We start from the raw sequence: 18,515 nt of genomic DNA on the forward strand, positions 1-18,515 counted from the left end.
ATTCTCAGCAGATCGGCCTTTTACAATACACACAGGTGCTGCTATATTTCCACAGAGGCAAATAAATCCAATGTTTTACAGTTGTTGCAAACTCATAAAAGCTAATCCATTAGATGAGGCAGGAGTGCGGTTCATTGGGGAGCCTGGACACACACACACACACACACACTCACACGGCTAGCGTAGGTCGAGATTTTAGAGATGTTTAATGCACTCGAAGTCTTGTATCATTTTGAATATCCATGGCTCTTATGTGGGCTTTACAAAACGCTCCAGATCTTCTGAAGGAGTCTCTCTCTAAGATGACAAAACGCCGTCACGCGTCTGATCTGAGGGGCGCTTCTCTCTTTTAACTTCACTCTCATTGTTCCTCTCAGGAGACGTTCTTCCTCACAGTCTGTTTGATGTTTCATGCGTCTACTGTACGATACCCTTGAGAAATGACACGGCTCTACCGGATTCCTTTTCATGTCTTTTTTCATGAGAAGGACCACAATGTGTTCAGTATATAGAGCTGTTAGCACAACCAATTTATATGTGACCCTGGACCACAGAACCAGTCATAAGCGTAAATATTCTGAAATTAAGATTTAAACTTCATAAATATTTGAATAAAATAGCTTTCTATTGATGTGTGGTTTGTTAGGAGGACAATATTTGAAAATCTGGAATCTGAGGGAGCAAAAAAATATAAATATTGAGGAAATCATCTTTAAAGTTGTTCAGATGAAGTTCTTAGCAATGCATATTACTAATCAAACATTTAGATTTGAGATATTTACGGTAGGAGATTTACTTAATATCTTTATGGAACATGATCTTTACTTAATATCCTAATGATTTTTATCATAAAAGAGAAATGTATAATTGTGACTCGTACAGTATATTGTTGTGTATTTCTCCAAATATACGTCTGTGACACTGATGACTGCTTCTGTGCTGCAGGGACACATGTGGTTTATTCAAGTGCATCTAGAGACACGTGACGTGATGGTCAGAGCTGGACTGGTTTGGCTGAAGATCCAGCACAGATGAAGACTCTTCTACATCTCCTGAAGGTTAAAAGCTCTTGAACTGAGGGCGAGGAGAGCACCGCCAGCACTCAGAAAACCTTTGAAGATTCTTTCTGTCCTTAATGCACTGTTACTCAACTTCAAAGAACCATAAAAAGGATGAAACCAGGAAAAACAGGAGGGCTACAGATGGACCCTTTCCACAAAGAGTTTCAGGGTTGAGTTTAATCTCATGATGACATACACTGGATTTGGACATGTCTGAAATATTGCATTAACTGATATGACACAGGATATTATTCAGCATTATCATTAGTAAGGTTAAAATGGCAACTATTATAGTGACTAAAAAACGAATCAATAGTGTGGATGAACAACAGACTCCATCTGAGGATGTCCTCATGATCAGGGTTGCCATGTCCGTGGTTTTAATGCAGAACTGGGCTTCTTTTATACAGCTGTCATGGGTTGTGTTTCTAGTCTGTAGGTTAAAGCAAAAACATTCGCTATTTTTTATGATTTGTTTTTGGTTAGCCAAGAAAGTTTCCTTAACATTCCCATTAGAAAGTTTCCTTAACATTCCCAGAACATTAGTTTTTGGTTCTTGGAAACATATTCTAACATTAATCTAACGTTGTCCTGACATTAGATTTTTGATTCCCCAAAAAATTACCAAACGGGATTTAAAAACTAATGTAAGGGGAACATTCTGTGTTCGCTGAGAGTTGGGAAGGTTACTTTGGAAATCTAAAAGAAATCTAACAGATTACAGATTACAAGTTACAATATTTACTGATTACATTTGATTACTTTTCTACAGAATGTTTTCAATTGTTAATAATATTGTTTAATCTTACAGTAAAACTCAACACTGATTAATCTCAGACTTTCATAATCCTTCATCACTTGAATTAAGATTATAATAATTAATTTTAAAGCACAGCCACCAAATAATATCAGACTTTAGTGCCTTTTTGCTGTACTTTGAGATTATTTTGAGGTTAAATACTGAGTTAAAATCATAACAATAAATATTTAAATAGCTATAATTTATTTTTTTAAATGAAATTATGTAATTCTGTTACATGTAACAAGTTACTCCACAACACTGTAAACAGCAGAAGTGAACAGATCCAGCAGATCCACATGGATTCTTCATTTCTTCACAGACAGACAGACACTCTATCTTCAACACCAGATCTGACCTTTATGTTGAACGTGTTTATGCTTCTTCTTTACAATAAAAGACACTTGCTGTGATCCCCTGTATCTCACAGACATTTGTAAGTGTCCAAATACTATTAAAATAGAATGAACAATCCATTCAGATGCAGAAGCGCTCTGTTTTTAATGGCTGTTTTCCTCACAGGGTGCTCGGAGCGGATCGTCAGCAGAACAAAGCTCACGCAGGCATTACACATCTGAATTTCATGAGACGTCACTCCTGACAATTAGACGTGTTAGAGCTTCACCGGCACAATCCTGCAGCCGAGCGCATTTAAATAAGACCATTCCTGCGTGAGACTGAGACGCGTGACGTCTCACACACACACACACACACACACACACAGACACACACACTCTCTCTCTCACACACACACACACACACACACACAGCTGCTGCCCTTATCTGTAAAGCCACTGAACGATTGTTTAAAGAGGAACCCATTAAATCTGTTAATCAGCTGAATGTCTGAAATTCCGAGCGTTTCCTTGAACCGAATCCTTGAGCATTGAAGCATCAGAAGCAGCTGCTCACTGACTGTGTGTTCATCCTCAGCACAGCACACGGCATGAGCTCGTGTTCAAGATCATTCACTACATCTCACCTTTTACCATCTAGATGAGATGATTTAAGGTCTCAGGAGACGCTGTGATGAGATTACAGTGGTGTGTGCAAATATCATTATGTAATATATATCTCTTCAGAATGAATGTATTTCTAGTTACCGCAGCCAATTAAACGTCCCGAGGAATGAGTGAATAATACACAATCTTTAACATTGAAATAGTACTAGTATTCTTCCACCTGTTTAACTCAGAAACACTGCTTTCCTCACGACTGTGTCTGACAGAGTAAATGAGCAGCAGTACCAGGGTAAACAGTGTTTTTGCAGCTGATTATGTGTGGATCAGGCCGTGGGTGTTTCAAAAGGCTTTGTCTCCAGATTGAGGTCAGTGTATAGAGGACTTACATCTGCATCTTATTCACCGCCGCAGCTATATAGACTCTATTCATTAATGTGACGAGCAACCGCTGACGGGTGTTCAACACACACACACACACACACACACGCAGAGACACACACACACACACACACAAACACACACACATGCACACACTTACACACAACCTAAATAACAACAAAATTTAAAATACAATAAAATAGAATTTATAAAACATTTTAACAGTAATAATTTAATAGGACAAAAACGATTTAAAGGTCCCGTTTTTCTTGCTTTTTGGAAGCTTTGATTGTGTTTACAGTGTGCAGTATGACGTGTTCATGTTTCGCGTGTAAAATAACACAATTTGCCTATCTGTATACCGCTGTTTTCACTGTCACAAAAACGGGCTGATGACTTCCTTGTTCTATAAAGCCCCTCCTTCAAAAGTACGTAACAAGTTCTGATTGGGCCAGCGGTTCCTGTGTTGTGATTCGACAGCAGCTGAGCGCACGCTGCCCTCCTGGAAACGTGATTGGGCTAGAACACACGAGCTGGAGATGTGCTTATAATCACAGGAGCGTTTTTACTGATGAGATGTGCATGAAAATCACATTCGTTTTTTTGCACAGCCCTAACATCTAGTTAACAAGACCTTTGTGTAGTAAGTTACAGAAACTGTTAAACGCACCAACTTAAATAATAAAATACACTTACCAGTTATGGTCCATAAACAACGCCTTCTCCAGACAAAGAGGGAACTGCTCCATCTTTCAGGAATAATCTTTGTCCGAATCCGGCATTAAACTGATTGAGATTGAGGAAGCTGTCCTCAGCAAAATGTGCTTCACATAGTTTTACATGTGGATTATAATATTCAGGAACCGAGTTAAACTTAAATTGTAACCATTAATCTCAAAGTACAGCATCCAAACAAAGATGATTGGGCTCCGAGATGAAAATAACAGTGTTTCAACGACATGGCGACAAACACAAATGCAACTCTTCCTCTTCTCCGTCGGAGCGTAACAAGACCACACCCCCTTTTTGTGTATTCATGTGGCCGGAGGTTAGTCAAAAAACTGTTTTAGTGACGTCATTACTGCAGGAACTAGAGGGATGTAGTCCCAACGGGTCGTTTGATGAAGGCGAATTCTGTTAAATAAAATATCTCGCTTGGCATTGAACTTTGAGCTTTAGAATTTTACAGATATTATATATACTCTAACAACAACAACAATGTTACACACTTACTAAAGTTTAAAACATGGGATCACGAAGAACGGGACCTTTAAATGACAAAAGCATATTAAACTTATATTAAATAAAAACTGAAAATATACAAATAAAAACTAGGTTCAATAGTATAAAGTGTATAAAACAACAGCAGCACAAACACACATGTACGTTTTACTGAAGTAATCGTGGTTTATGCTGATATATGAGTATAAACTGGAAGACTCGTGTGAATCATGTGAATCATGTAATAACTGATTCACTCTCTGACAGTCCAGCTGCACAAAAGAACGAATGCAAATGTCCTTCGTGTGTTTGACTGCATCTGATTAGTGTTCAGCCGCCTGCTGACATCACATCAACACTGTGTACTGCTCTGTGTGTGTGTGTGTGTGTGTGTGTGCAGGAACAAAAACCCCAGAGACGCTCCTGTGTGTGTGTGTGAGAGCGAGAGAGTCTGTAATTGACCTATAAATTATAGGCACAGAGGAGGATGGGGCGAGCGAGAGCCACAGGTCTGCAGAGAGTGAGAGAGAGAGAGAGAGAGAGAGAGAGACGCATCTACTGGTTGAGCGGGAGGAGGGCGAGACACTAGATTAAGGTTAGTCAAACGCTGTGGCTACAGAAAAGGTTCAGCCTTGGAACGATCCATCGGGAGAATGAAGGTCCTGTGGAATCACAATGGCAGCAGATGGAGGAGGAGGGAGGATAAACACACACACACACACACACAGCTTCTAATGTACTGTGAACACCAGCACAACCTGACATCTTCACCCAAAACATCAGTAAATCAAGAGACCACAGAGAACTGAGAGAAAAAATATAGACACTGTTTTGGATAAAGAAATGAAGTCTATTTACGATATTCAATACTACTACTATCATGTAGAAAATCTGTACTGTTTAAATAATTGTTTCACATTAATGTTATTTAATAATATGTAAAATTTATATCTTATTAATAAAATGTTGATTTTGAATTACAGTAATGTAATAATGAATATACTTTCACATGCATTTATGTAATTTAAGAATTTATTGCAGTCTTTTCAGAACCAAATCTGAATCAACATCGATCTGAACACTACTGTCTTCTCCAGAGCTGAAACTCTCGTATTTAATGAAGTTTCCGTCCCTGATTGTTATTTTCTACTCTATCTCTGTGAAATCTGTTTTGTATAAAGTGCTATAGAAATACAGTAGACTTGAATATTTGTTGTTGATGTAGTGGTGAATTATGTTCACAGCACATCTGACCATCACAGGAGGGAGGGAGGGGGAGGAGCCTGCATGAGTATGTATGAGGGGGAAGAGCCTGTGTTAGTATTAATGAGGGGGAGGAGCTGGTGTGAGTATTAATGAGGGTGAGGAGCCTGTGCGTGTATTCATGATGGAGAGAAGCCTGTGCGAGTATTAATGAGGGGGAGGAGTCTATGTGTGTATTAATGAGGGGGCGGAGCCTGCATGAGTATTCATGAGGGGGAGGAGCCTGCATGAGTATGTATGAGGGGGAGGAGCCTGCGCAAGTATTCATGAGGGGGAGGAGCCGGTGTTAGTATTAATGAGGGGGAGGATTTGGAGTGAGTATTAATGAGGGGGTGGAGTTTGTGTGTGTTTTCATGAGGGGTAGGAGCCTGCATGAGTAGTCATGAGGGGGAGGGGTCTGCATGAGTATTCATGAGGGGGAGGAGTCTGTGTGTGTATTCATGAGGGGGAGGATTTGGTGTGAGTATTATTGAAGGGGTGGAGTCTGTGTGTGTATTCATGAGGGGGAGGAGCCTGCATGAGTATTCATGATGGGGAGGGGTCTGCAGGATTATTCATGAGGGGGAGGAGCCTGCGGGAGTATTCGTGAGGGGGAGGAGTCTGTGTGTGTATTCATGAGGGAGAGAGGTCTGCATGAGTATTCATGAGGGGGAGGAGTCTGTGTGTGTATTTATGGGGGGAGGGGTCTGCATGAGTATTCATGAGATTGGTAATATGTTAAGCAGAAAGGAAATATCTGAAGAGCGTTTGCCACAATAGTCTGAAAAAACCAAAAGTAGTGAACAGAAAAGCCATGCATTATAAAGCAAACAATATAATCACACAGATCCAGCAGAACTCAGAGCAACCCATAATCAATCATAAATGAACAAAGCCTTTGAGAAGAAGCTGATGTGATGTGTGAGGCTGGGTTCAGTACCGCTGTAAACGCTGTAACCCAGGCTCAGACGTCAGCAGTGATGTGTTTCTGCCATTGTGTGTTGAACACGTGAGCTGCTTCCAGCGCTGATGTCTGTCAGGAGATTAAACGCTTCGTTACTGATAATCAATGTGTGCTAAAGAGCTCAGCGCATCGATCAGATAAACGCTGCAATCGTTCTGTCGTTCAAGTTTATACTGTACGCGGAATGATGTCAAATACAGGCTAACTAGAGTTAACTAAAACTGTAGAAAACTATACTGTCACTTAAAATAAAGTGTATAGTTATGCTCATGAGACTGATGCTGTGATTTAGAGTAAAATACAACATATTACCTATATCTCCAACAGAAACTCAATGTCAAGATCATGAATTTGATTCTCTTTGGATAAAAGCATGATCTGTCAGATGCATCCTTGTAAAGATGTCATTTGACTCTGAATCTGACTCTGAATCTGAATCTGAATCTAACTCTGAATCCGACTCTGAATCCAAATCTGACTCTGAATCTGACTCTGAATCTGACTCTGAATCTGACTCTGAATCCGACTCTGAATCCGAATCTGACTCTGACTCTGAATCTGAATCCCGACTCTGAATCCGAATCTGAATCCGAATCTGACTCCGAATCCGAATCTGACTCTGAATCTGAATCCGACTCTGACTCTGACTCTGAATCTGACTCTGACTCTGAATCTGAATCTGACTCTGAATCTGACTGTGCGAGGGTTTGGCGTGTGTCTGCAGACGCTGGAAGCAGCTGGTTTCCTCCACAGGTTGATCGTTCCCAGGCTTACCGGCGCTCTCCTGCTGCGTCTCGGAGGGAGTGGACACATGCGGGTCACTCAGATCGCCCCGCGGCTCAGACTCTTTCGGCTTGACCCTGCGACCCCGGAGCAGAGGGCCCCCGGCGGAGAGAGGAGGGACAGTGGTGAGGAGTCCTGCTGGAGCACAGCACACATCAACATCTGTCTCACACACAACACACACACCTCGTATCTCACATCATCTCTGTTCCACCTCCACTGATTGATTTATTTGCTGATTATGTGTGTAACTAGACGAGTAATTTACAATAAGCTGCTCATAATCACAGAAAAAACTCCATGATGTTAGACTCGTGTATGACCTGAAGATGAACTACACTCTTAAAAGTGCTTAAAAAGTTCTTCACAGCGATGCCATAGAAGAACTATTTTTGGTTCCACAAAGAACCATCTCTGTCTTACCTGTTTATAATCTGAAGAACCTTCTTCCACCACACAGAAGCTTTTGTGAAACAGATGTTAAAGGTTCTTTATGGAACCATTTAGACACAACAGGTTCTTCTATGGCATGGTGAAGCACCTTCATTTTTATTAAGAGCGCATTAGCTCAAACGTTCACATGAAATTAAACCAAATGCTGCAATGATTATCAAGACGAATCCAACCCAAATCAATCTGACCTAATTTATGATATATAATTGTATTCTATATATATTATGTAAACAATATTATTTAGATTAATAAATTGTTATTAAAAGATTTTAAATTTTTTTTTAATAACAACAAATTGTTTCTTGAAACAAAACAAAACAAAATAAATTGATTTATCTATACACATAAAAAAAACACAATTAATATTAATATTAATATTTTTACAGTACACACACACACACACATACACACACACAATATTTGGTCATGTTGAGCATTAACTGGCATATTTTGGACATGTGAATATGTTGTTAAACTCTTGAAGTCTTCTAGGTCAGAGGGGTTTGGCTGAAGAAGTTTGTGAACCGCTGGACTAGTTTAACTCAGTTTAATCCACAGATAAACCTTCTCTGTGCCGGTGGCCGTTGTTTATCGTCTCCCAGCCGCAGTCATTAACATGATTTATTTAAGAAACGCCACGGGCCGCGAGATTAGTGTGACAGCTCTATTTTATAATTCATTTTCCACAGCCAGAGGAAGAGCCGGCGAGGAAGATGACACACATACGAGAGGAAATCAGCTCCCAGCAGCCAGCGTCCTTTAACTAGCGAAACAGAGCGAGAAGCCAGCCGTCCAGACGGAGGAATATGTGCTTATAAAGCTAAACGGACACACGTATGAGAGGTTTATGAAGGAAAAGGAAACATCAAACACATTCACACACAGAATAAATGAAGTACTGGAGCGACAGACACACAGATGCTAATGAAGCTCAGGAGAAGATGGTTAATATCACTAATAAACAGCAGCGCATGTGATATGTAGGTCACAATCACTGCTTCAGCCAATCAGATTCACTCTGGCTGCCGGGGGAGGCCTGCCAATCATGTGTGTGTGTGTGTGTGTGTGTTTAGCCTGATTGTATTTCATGAATAATTTCTGCTGGTCTTGGGAGAAGCCCTAAATGTTTATTCCCTGTAAACAGTCATTTGCATTCGACTGTTTCTAACCCACAATCCTTTGCTCTACGAAGCGCAGAGATCCTTCCAATTAGTGAATGAAAGGTCAGAGCGACTCTAACTACATCTACACACAGCAAACACTGGAGACACTGACCGCGTGCAGCATTCTGGGTAATATCGCTCACACCCTGCTGCCTGCGCTGATGCTCTACAAGAAAACGAGTCAGAGACATGAAACGGAGTCAGATAACCACGAGAGAGACGAGAGAAGAAGAGCTTTACTCACCATTGAGAGCCACGAACGCATCTGGAGACAAATGAAAAGGTGTTAATTGGTTGAAATGTAATTGTTTCTCTCTCTCTCTCTCTCTCACACACACACACATCATTTATTACTGAATTAAACTAACAACACATTTAAGACTGCAGCAGCAGAAGATTTAACAGCATCATACCCAAGCTCAGAAATAACTCGAGTGTGTCTGAAGACGACTGAAGACTCGTTCACACCAGTGCTGATAACATAACCACAAATATGAAGATTTACCAAACGAAACTACACGTCCACATGACAACTACAATCCTTCTCTTAATCAGTGTTTGTGTCTTCTTTTCTAGTATAAATATATAAACCTTCTTGAATTAAGATGCATTCACTGTACAAGTAACATGACTTGAGATATTAAGTAATCCCAATGGGGTAAAAAAATTAATCTTAATTCAAAGGTTAAACAAGAAAATGTTTTGCCCCCTTGGCAAATATTTAGCTTTTGTTTTTAAATAAATACTTTTACAGAAAAACAAGACATAATATCTTAAGGAAAAACACTAATAGCTGAAACTAACTAAATCTGTGTGCGGAACTGTTTTACTCCAATGTGAAATTCGAGATTGCATAAATTCATTTTAGAATGACAAAACTTCGCCAAAGATACGGCACTTAAACAATATAATTGAAATCACTGACAGCCAATCAGAATCCATTCTGCTGTACAGAGCTTGAGCATTTAAAGGGACAGACGATAAAACTGCAGTGTCATTGGGATAAACAAATGTAAAAAACTCAGAATATCAAGTCCAGGCTACAACAATAATGATAACGACAGTGTTGTTTTGTTGTTCAAGGATGTAAACTCGCATGAGCAACTTGAAAATGGAGAAGGGATACAGCTGCGGCTACTAGGCATCCCCACATAAATAAAGCATAATTAATCACAATGTATGACAATAATTACTGTTTTTGCATTATTGTAAGGGGTAGGTTTAGGGTTGGGGTAGGTGTAGAAGCTGTATCCCTTTTAGCCACAACCTTGAACATGAGTTAAATCTGTTAGCAAAACCCAAATTAATCCATTCTTATTATCATAGGAATTATTGGAATCAATTTTCAGCTGATGAATAATTAAAACATTGACAGCCAATCAGAATCCATCCTGCTTTACAGAGCACAAGCATCTAATATAGTCGTCGCTGCAGTTCCTGGTGTGAACGAGTCCTCTTGTCAAGTGCAGAAGTGTGTGTGTGAGTGCAGCTGTGTGTGTGTGTGTGTGTGTGAGTGTGAGTGAGTGCAGCTGTGTCTGTGTGTGTGTGTGTAAGTGTGAGTGTGTGTGTGAGTGTGTGTGTGTGTGTGAGTGCAGCTGTATCTGATGAGCATCCAGCGCTCAGTAAACGGGTTCTGCTTACTTTGGCAGTCACCGAGTCCATCTGTGTTGCCCTGTTCCACGTCCTGTTCGAATGGCCATCTGTGCGCACACACACACACACACACACACACACACACACACACACACACGCAGTGAGCAAGTCACTTCAACACCTCTATTTCACACTCAATGACTTCAATCTCAACTACATTTTCAAATAATATTAATACATTTTTGAGTGAATCATTGTGTCATTCAAACAATATCATGAGAAAATGAAGCAGAAAACAGGATTGTAAATGTGATGTGAATATTTATAAAAACATCAGTTTCACTGATGCTGGTTGGATTGTGATAAAGAGCGGCCCGTTATCATTCAGACTGTCCAATTTAAAACCAGACGGATGGCTGCCCTACTTCTTTCTCAGGGTCCATTTCATAAAAAGCTTTTTCTGAAACGATGGGGAAAGCATCAAGTCGAAAGCCTTTGAATTGCAGACACAGATCGTATCCCATAATCCTTCACTTTACAGAAATTGCACAAACCGATCTCACATAAGCTTTGTACGGCTCGCTTTCTGAAGTGGAAATCTCAATCAGAACAGAAATCATAATAACAGCGTATAAAATGTACGCTGATGAGCTCACATTACGTCGGCAGCGGAAACATGCAGTGTGTTCAATATGCTATATTAATAAATAGATGAGTTATGGAGGCTTTCTATGGTCAAACACTCTTTTCCAGATGAGAAACTCGAGCAGCTCAAACCACAATGCGAGGAAAGACTGACATCAGTGCTTGGCACGCACAATCTATAATTACAGACTGAAAATGAGCTGCTTACTTTGTGTCCGATGAGATTTCTTTACAGGCGCCCTCTGACACCCAGCCACAGTACGGGTCCCTGGAGGCGATACAGGACCTGAGAGAGACACACATTAACACACACAGGGGTTAATGTGGAAAAATCCAGCGGTCTGTATGAACAGCTTAAATAGAGAGAAAGAATACGCACTTTTTGCACTTTCCATGACGTTCACAGCGGGACAGCGGGACTTTGACCACACATGAGGTGAAGGCCACAAACAAAGAGTGACTCCTGCTGTCGATCTGCATGCTGATGATGCGCTTGTCCTCCACGCCATCAATGCTGCACCTGAACACCACAGATTCACATCAGATTCACTCCAGATCATTCAACAGATTCACATAAGGTTAAGTCAGATCATGTCAGATCATTCAACATATTCACGTCAGATAACTCGACAGATTCACACCAGATCACTTGACAGATTCACACCAGATCACTCGACAGATTCACACCAGATCACTCTTCAGATTCACACCAGATCACTCGACAGATTCACACCAGATCACTCTTCAGATTCACACCAGATCACTTGACAGATTCACACCAGATCACTCGACAGATTCACACCAGATCACTCTTCAGATTCACACCAGATCACTCTTCAGATTCACACCAGATCACTCTTCAGATTCACACCAGATCACTCATAAGAGTCACACTAGATCGCATCAGATCATAACAGATTCATACCAGATCACACATAAGATTCAAACTAGATCACTCATCAGATTCACACCAGATCACTCTTCAGATTCACAATAGATCACTCGACAGATTCACACTAGATCACTTGATTCACACCAGATCACTAATAAGACTCACACCAGATTACTCGACAGATTCACACCAGATCACTCTTCAGATTCACACTAGATCACTTGATTCACACTAGATCACTCTTCAGATTCACACTAGATCACTTGATTCACACCAGATCACTAATAAGACTAATAAGACACCAGATCGCATCAGATCAGAGTTATGCTAAAAACTTAAGCTTGTTACTATTCACAAATGTATATTTATGATCATTGTTAAAAAACAATGCAAGCATCTCCCCAATATTCAAGCAATAATCCAGTATATTGGTTTGTAGATGGTAAATCACAGTACTGTGGTACTGCTGTGTTGCTTTAATAAAAAATATTTTTAACTTTGCTTACTAATCCAGTTCTCTTGCAAACCTGGCATTATGCATTACACATATTGTTAGCTCTTAGACAAATTGCTTTGCTCCTCTTTTGTTAATCACTTTGGATAAAAGCATCTTCTAAATGCTAAAATGCTAATAAAGCAGATAAACATTTTAGCGAAGAGGTTAAATGCAGCATCAGTGTCCTCAAAAAGCCTGGTGGGCAGCGCTTGCCTGTTTATTCCACTGTGAGGTGGCCATCAGACTCTCTGTTTACTTTAATCATTCAGTGAGGCCTGGCGGTCCAAACCAGCAGCGCTCTTTAATTTACTAACCACACGCTGTAACCTGATAAACGGGTGTAAATGACAGAGCGGCTCGTCCTAATGGAATACACACTTCTCTGGGTTGTAGACGCTCAGCTCCTCCAGAAACAGGCTGTCGTTCAGGAAACCGCTCCGCATCTTGGCCAGGAACTTCAGCACGATTCCTCGCTCCGATCCCAGGAAAACTACGGTGTGGTTGCGATGAGGGCCGGCGGCGTTATCCACGGCTATACGTGTCAGACGATATCTGCCAGAGACACAGAATACAGGTTACAATGCAGTCTTAATTATATTCATGAAAACTATGACTATGAACAAAGACTAGACTGACATTACTAAACACTGTTACTATCAACATATATTATCTTAAACTAAAAACAAGCCTAAATGTATTAATTTTCTTCAACAAAAAATAGAAAAAGTGTAGAAAAAACATCTCAACTTCCATGTTTTCATGATTGTCTTATGTGATTTATCAAATGACACAAATAATGATCTGTAATCACCTTTATAATTTTGAGGAGAATAATTGTGATTATCAGTTCGACCATTATGCAGAAGAACTAAAATGTCTAAAACTAGACTGAAATTCCCAGACTATTAGTCAACTAAACCTTGAATATACAAAAAACTGCCCAAGTTGAGTAAATATGACCCTGGACAACAAAACCAATCATATGGGGCAGTTTTGAAGAAAAAATATACATTTTCAAATTGAGATACATCCTCTGAAAGCTAAATTGATGCACTTTCCATTATTATATGGTTTGTTAGGATAGGACAATATTTGGCTGAGATTAAAATAATTAAAAATCTGGAATCTGAGGGTGCAAAAAACATTAACATTCTTAGCAATGTATATTACTAATCAAAAATTAAGTTTTGATATATTTAGAGTAGGAAATTTGATATTCTAATCTTCTATCTTCTATAAATATATTATTGTTGACTATAGCTACAAATCTACCTGTGCTATACTTATGACTGCTTCTGTGCTCCGGGGAAACATATATAATGAAAACTAAAAAGGACATTCAACACAGGACTAAGATTAAAAACGACGAACAAAATGAACTCTATTACAATGAAATTTCCATTGATTTTCAGACTCGTCTCTCGCTTAAAGAATTAAAGCGTTATCTGGCAACCGCCATTCCAATTAGCAGCTCATCTCAGTGTTAATCAAATGTATGTATAATTTCCAAATCCGTATGCAAATACATTTTCAGAGTGATTAAAACTGGCAAGATGGAAATTAGACGACAAATAAATTATACATGTTTTTTCATCTTTCCAAATCTGTGGAGTCTTTGAAGCCGAGAGAAACGGATACAGGCGCTTTTTCAATAACTCTGTTTTACTGGGGCAAATTAACACAAACCCAAATGAACAGAAACTTATCAGACTGAAAGCAGACGTCGTTTCAAAGAGCCCCGTTCTGCTAGAACAGATAATTCTCCCATAATCCACTTCATTATAGGAAGACAGACGGCAGTCTTTCACTGTGCTTTTGCTTTTTATAGAGAAACATCATCTTTCCTTCGGGGTCGAGCTGATATAATATAATGATTCATGAAATATCTCCAGATGAATCACTCAGGCTTCATGTCTGAATCTCATGCAAATGACTCGATTCATTCACCAAAGTGAGCAGCGCTTATGAAGATGGGCACCAATCCATATTTGCATGACAATGATCTCCATGCATAATTCACGTCTTAGAAAGACCTCTGACCGCCTCGACTCACCGAACCATCGTCTTGAGGAACCACGGCCGATTGGCGATGGAAGGAGCGGCTTCGTCCATCAGCGGGTGAAGCTTGATGAAGTTCAGCGTTTCATCCGGGAACTCGTTGGACACTTTGTATTTCTCTCCAGAGGAAGCTCCAGCACAGACGCCTGGCCTGAAGACCACAGAGGAACATCACACATCTCTATCTACTGCATCAGTAATATGAACATCTCAATGCTACAATCACAACAACAAGCTTAAATCACTGAAATGAATATGCTGCCTTGAACTGAACGGTAAAGAATCTCAGCTGCCTGCGATAAATATGCTGAAGGAAGGAAGGTTTATGGTTCTGCGCTGCTGCTGAATGGGAAATATATTGCTTTATTCCCACCACAGAGGAAACAGAATTACATTGAGACGCGGTTGGCACAGTCGCTCTCATTAACACTTGACCTCGTTTCACACAAACACATAATTTTATGTTAATCAGCGCAGGCGATAGTCCCGCCGTTCGTGACACAAAGATGAGCCATATGGAAGCAGATCTCCGCTCGGTGAGAACGATCCTGTGAGATGATTTAATCAGCGGCTGCATCTGGAGAACCAGGTTATGTGCTCGCAAACACTTGTGCGTACATAACACGGACAAATACATTTAAATAAAATAAATATAATCTAAAATAAAATGATATAAGCATTAAATTAAAACTGTATATTTAGTAGTTAATTATTAATTTTTAATCATTTTAATGATTTTAAGACTATACATGAATGCATGCATTAGTGTTGATTATCCCTGGACAACATTTGAAGTGGATCAAAACCTTTCATCAAAGATGTCCTGAAACTTACGACAACTTTGACCTGAGCAGTGCATAAACGACTGAGAGAGAAACACAACGGAGGTGTGTGGGATGGATACCTGGGTCTGGGCACCTTCTCCTCTGGGACGGGGGTCCAGGTGGAATCGGGAGACTTCTGCTCTTTGAAGCGTCCGGTGAAGGCCGCCGCGATCTCCTCCATGTCGTACGCACAGACGGCCGATCCCGGGATACTGCAACACACGGACACACGCTTTCAGCAAAATAACAGAACTGTGAATCACTCCGACTCGGACACGAGCGGCACACAAGGACGGATTGTGAATCTGAGGCAGACAGAAGCTCTGACTAACAGGGTCACTGTGTGTCGCCTTCACATCAACATGAGTTCATTCACAGGAATCTGATAAACCAGCTCTTATCTGCTGTTATCTGTTCTAGAGCTGTCGAAATGGCTGAAGAAATACATATGAATTCTGACAGCCCTTTATCTGTACCTGTTGTAGGGCGTGGAGAAGGTGGCCATGACCACGTCTCGGCCGCTGATGTGGAGGACGTCGGTGACGGCCTGCAGGATGTTGAAGTAGAAGTGTGAGTCTCCAGGGATGGAGCAGTTGAGCCGTGTCTTCAGGAAGGACGTCCACTGTTTCTCCAGCACTCGCTGAGATCCGCCGCGGTCGTTCTTACACACACGAGCCACTCGTGGAAACACCACCTGATCAGACACACACGTTACACACGTCCTACACACACGTCACGCTCTCAGAAGCCCAGAAACGCTTCAGGAGAATCAAACTGAAACTGTATTTCTGTCCCTGATAGAGTTTGGGTTTCTTGTTCCTGTCACCATTAGTCGAGAGAGATAAAAATGGACATGTACTGGACATGACTGCCTAAATATACATATATATCCAAGCTTGTGAGTCAAAATCAAATTATAAAATGAGTCAGTAATAGTGTTGATCTGAATGCATTGCCACGATCAGATGAGAAAACATGATCTAAACTGATCTGAATAATGACTCTGTTGTCTTTTACAGAACTGCTCTGCAGCTGAAATCAGTTTAGTTTGGAAACTGATGAATTTGACAGTTTCTGAACTGATCTGATTTGATGAAGTTTGAATCATTGATTCTGTACTGTGTAAAGCGCTATAGAAACGAATGTGACTTGACATGTCCGTCTGCTGACAGCTGGTTCTGCTGTAATTGGAGCCGCTGGTGTGGAGTACGAGGGTAATTACAGTAATCTGGCAGGTCGGTCGTACAGTAACCGGAGAGACTCATATTCACTGGAGACGCTCAGGCTGTAATTACTCCGCACTGAATCGGAGCGCTGAAGCCTCTCAAATCTCACGTCTTCTGTCTTTGAACTCACAACAATGAGCCTTTGTCATGCACTCGTCTGTTTGCTCACAGCACTCACAGACCAGGAAGTGGATTCTGGACCTAAAGCTATTTAGGGCTCGTCGTTGAGATAGCAGACAATGTTTGTGTTATTTTTAGTGCATGCGTCCTGACGGGCCGCGCCTGAGATCTCCTAAAAACCCTCTCATACTTCATACGCCCACTTCCTGTCACTTCCTGTCTGAAGCAGCAAAACATGCTAGATGTTTTCCCATACCTTCCCCATGCTGTTGTACTCCATGGCGATTTCCCGAAAGAAGAAGTAGATGAAGTCGCCGTAATCGATGGCCTGCACGAAATACGGCTCTGAAATCAACAAGAGCGACTGTGAGCTCAAACATCAAAACATGAATTCAAATCATAGCATACTGTGATGAGCTTGTCTCCGTGATGTCTGTCAGTCGTTAGACACGATTAACGTCTGCAGTGTAGAGGGGAATGCACTACGCAGATAACTTTTTCAAAGTCACTAGTAAAGTTACTCTTTCAGATATTTATCTCCTGTTACTTTGTTTCCATGTGTTGAGTGACAGCTCTGCTGTTGCCATGGTGACAGAGATCAGGAGTCAGTGCAGTGTTGTGTGTGAACATGATCTCACTGTAGTTCTAGTGTTTACTCCTCTCACTGCACAAAAACAGGTTCAGTGTTCCTCAACAAATACCATTAATGTATTTAATTCAATTTTATTAACCAACATCACCTTCGATGATCCAATACTAAGCAAATACTACACATTTGTGTTTAATTTTTTAGTTGTTGCTGAATATTGTTGAATTTTCTTCTCCTGCGTCATATTCTTCATGTGATTAGTTTGAGCGGCGCCCTCTACTGTACAGACCTGATACGGTTTCACTTCACTTTCAGTGTGAAAAGGCTTGTAAAAAGAGGAACTGGGCAAGCCCTGCCCAGATTTAAAAAGTAACTCAAAAGTAACGTATCGCATTACTTTCCATAAAAAGTAACTTAAATTAACATAATTAGTAAATTTTTAGGGAGTAACAATATTGTAAATCATTACTTTTAAAAGTAACTTTCCACAACACTGTCAAAGTACAATCAGCTCACCTTTCAGCCATTTGGAGTCGTGTTTGACCGTCCGGAGGGTCGCACTGTCGCCCAGACTGCGATAGATCACCGCATCGATGGCCAGGAAGTCTGTGACGGTGGCCGAGTACAACTTCCCATCTACAGCAGAAGACAACAGCGTTTAAACACATCACAATCCATCCAACAACCTCTCAACTACAGATACATACATTTATATGAATATAACCGAGGCGTTCGATAAATTAAATTAAAATATTTTATACATACTTGATCTCTAGTTATCATTTTGAATTAAAATATTTATAATTAATTCCCTGCTGTAAACATGGCGAAAAATACTGTTGGTTGGTTAATAATTAAGCAGATAAACGTTAATTTTAAAATACATATTTTTCAAAAAGGCAGATCTAAACAAAAATGATTGTAAGGAAATTGCCTATAAAGTTTAATGTCACATTAAAATTAATTCTAAACCATGGGCTACATTTAATTGTTGATATTACACCAATGCACTGTAATATCTAATAATGTAATAAAAAATATAAGAA

The 18,515-nt window shown here is 40.3% G+C and overlaps 1 protein-coding gene across 7 annotated transcripts in view; it reads right to left on the minus strand.

The window, feature by feature from the left end:
- LOC113106918 (semaphorin-6A-like) overlaps positions 1-18,515 on the minus strand; it is a 51,323-nt gene that overhangs the window by 4,562 nt on the left and 28,246 nt on the right. For 3 of the 7 annotated variants that reach the window (XM_026268964.1, XM_026268959.1, XM_026268958.1), the window contains exons 8-19: positions 17,986-18,105; positions 17,137-17,225; positions 16,011-16,228; positions 15,615-15,746; positions 14,706-14,861; positions 13,031-13,204; positions 11,644-11,784; positions 11,473-11,550; positions 10,668-10,726; positions 9,271-9,291; positions 9,139-9,192; positions 7,402-7,548 (exon numbers count right to left, since the gene is read on the minus strand). In XM_026268964.1, the coding sequence (XP_026124749.1) occupies positions 7,402-7,548; positions 9,139-9,192; positions 9,271-9,291; positions 10,668-10,726; positions 11,473-11,550; positions 11,644-11,784; positions 13,031-13,204; positions 14,706-14,861; positions 15,615-15,746; positions 16,011-16,228; positions 17,137-17,225; positions 17,986-18,105 (1,389 nt within the window). The remainder of the gene's footprint in view (positions 1-7,401; positions 7,549-9,138; positions 9,193-9,270; positions 9,292-10,667; positions 10,727-11,472; positions 11,551-11,643; positions 11,785-13,030; positions 13,205-14,705; positions 14,862-15,614; positions 15,747-16,010; positions 16,229-17,136; positions 17,226-17,985; positions 18,106-18,515) is intronic. The other 4 variants (XM_026268960.1, XM_026268962.1, XM_026268961.1 and 1 more) reach the window with 4 other exon arrangements.

The sequence above is a fragment of the Carassius auratus genome, chromosome 8, assembly GCF_003368295.1.
Source record: "Carassius auratus strain Wakin chromosome 8, ASM336829v1, whole genome shotgun sequence".
NCBI classification, from domain to species: domain Eukaryota; kingdom Metazoa; phylum Chordata; class Actinopteri; order Cypriniformes; family Cyprinidae; genus Carassius; species Carassius auratus.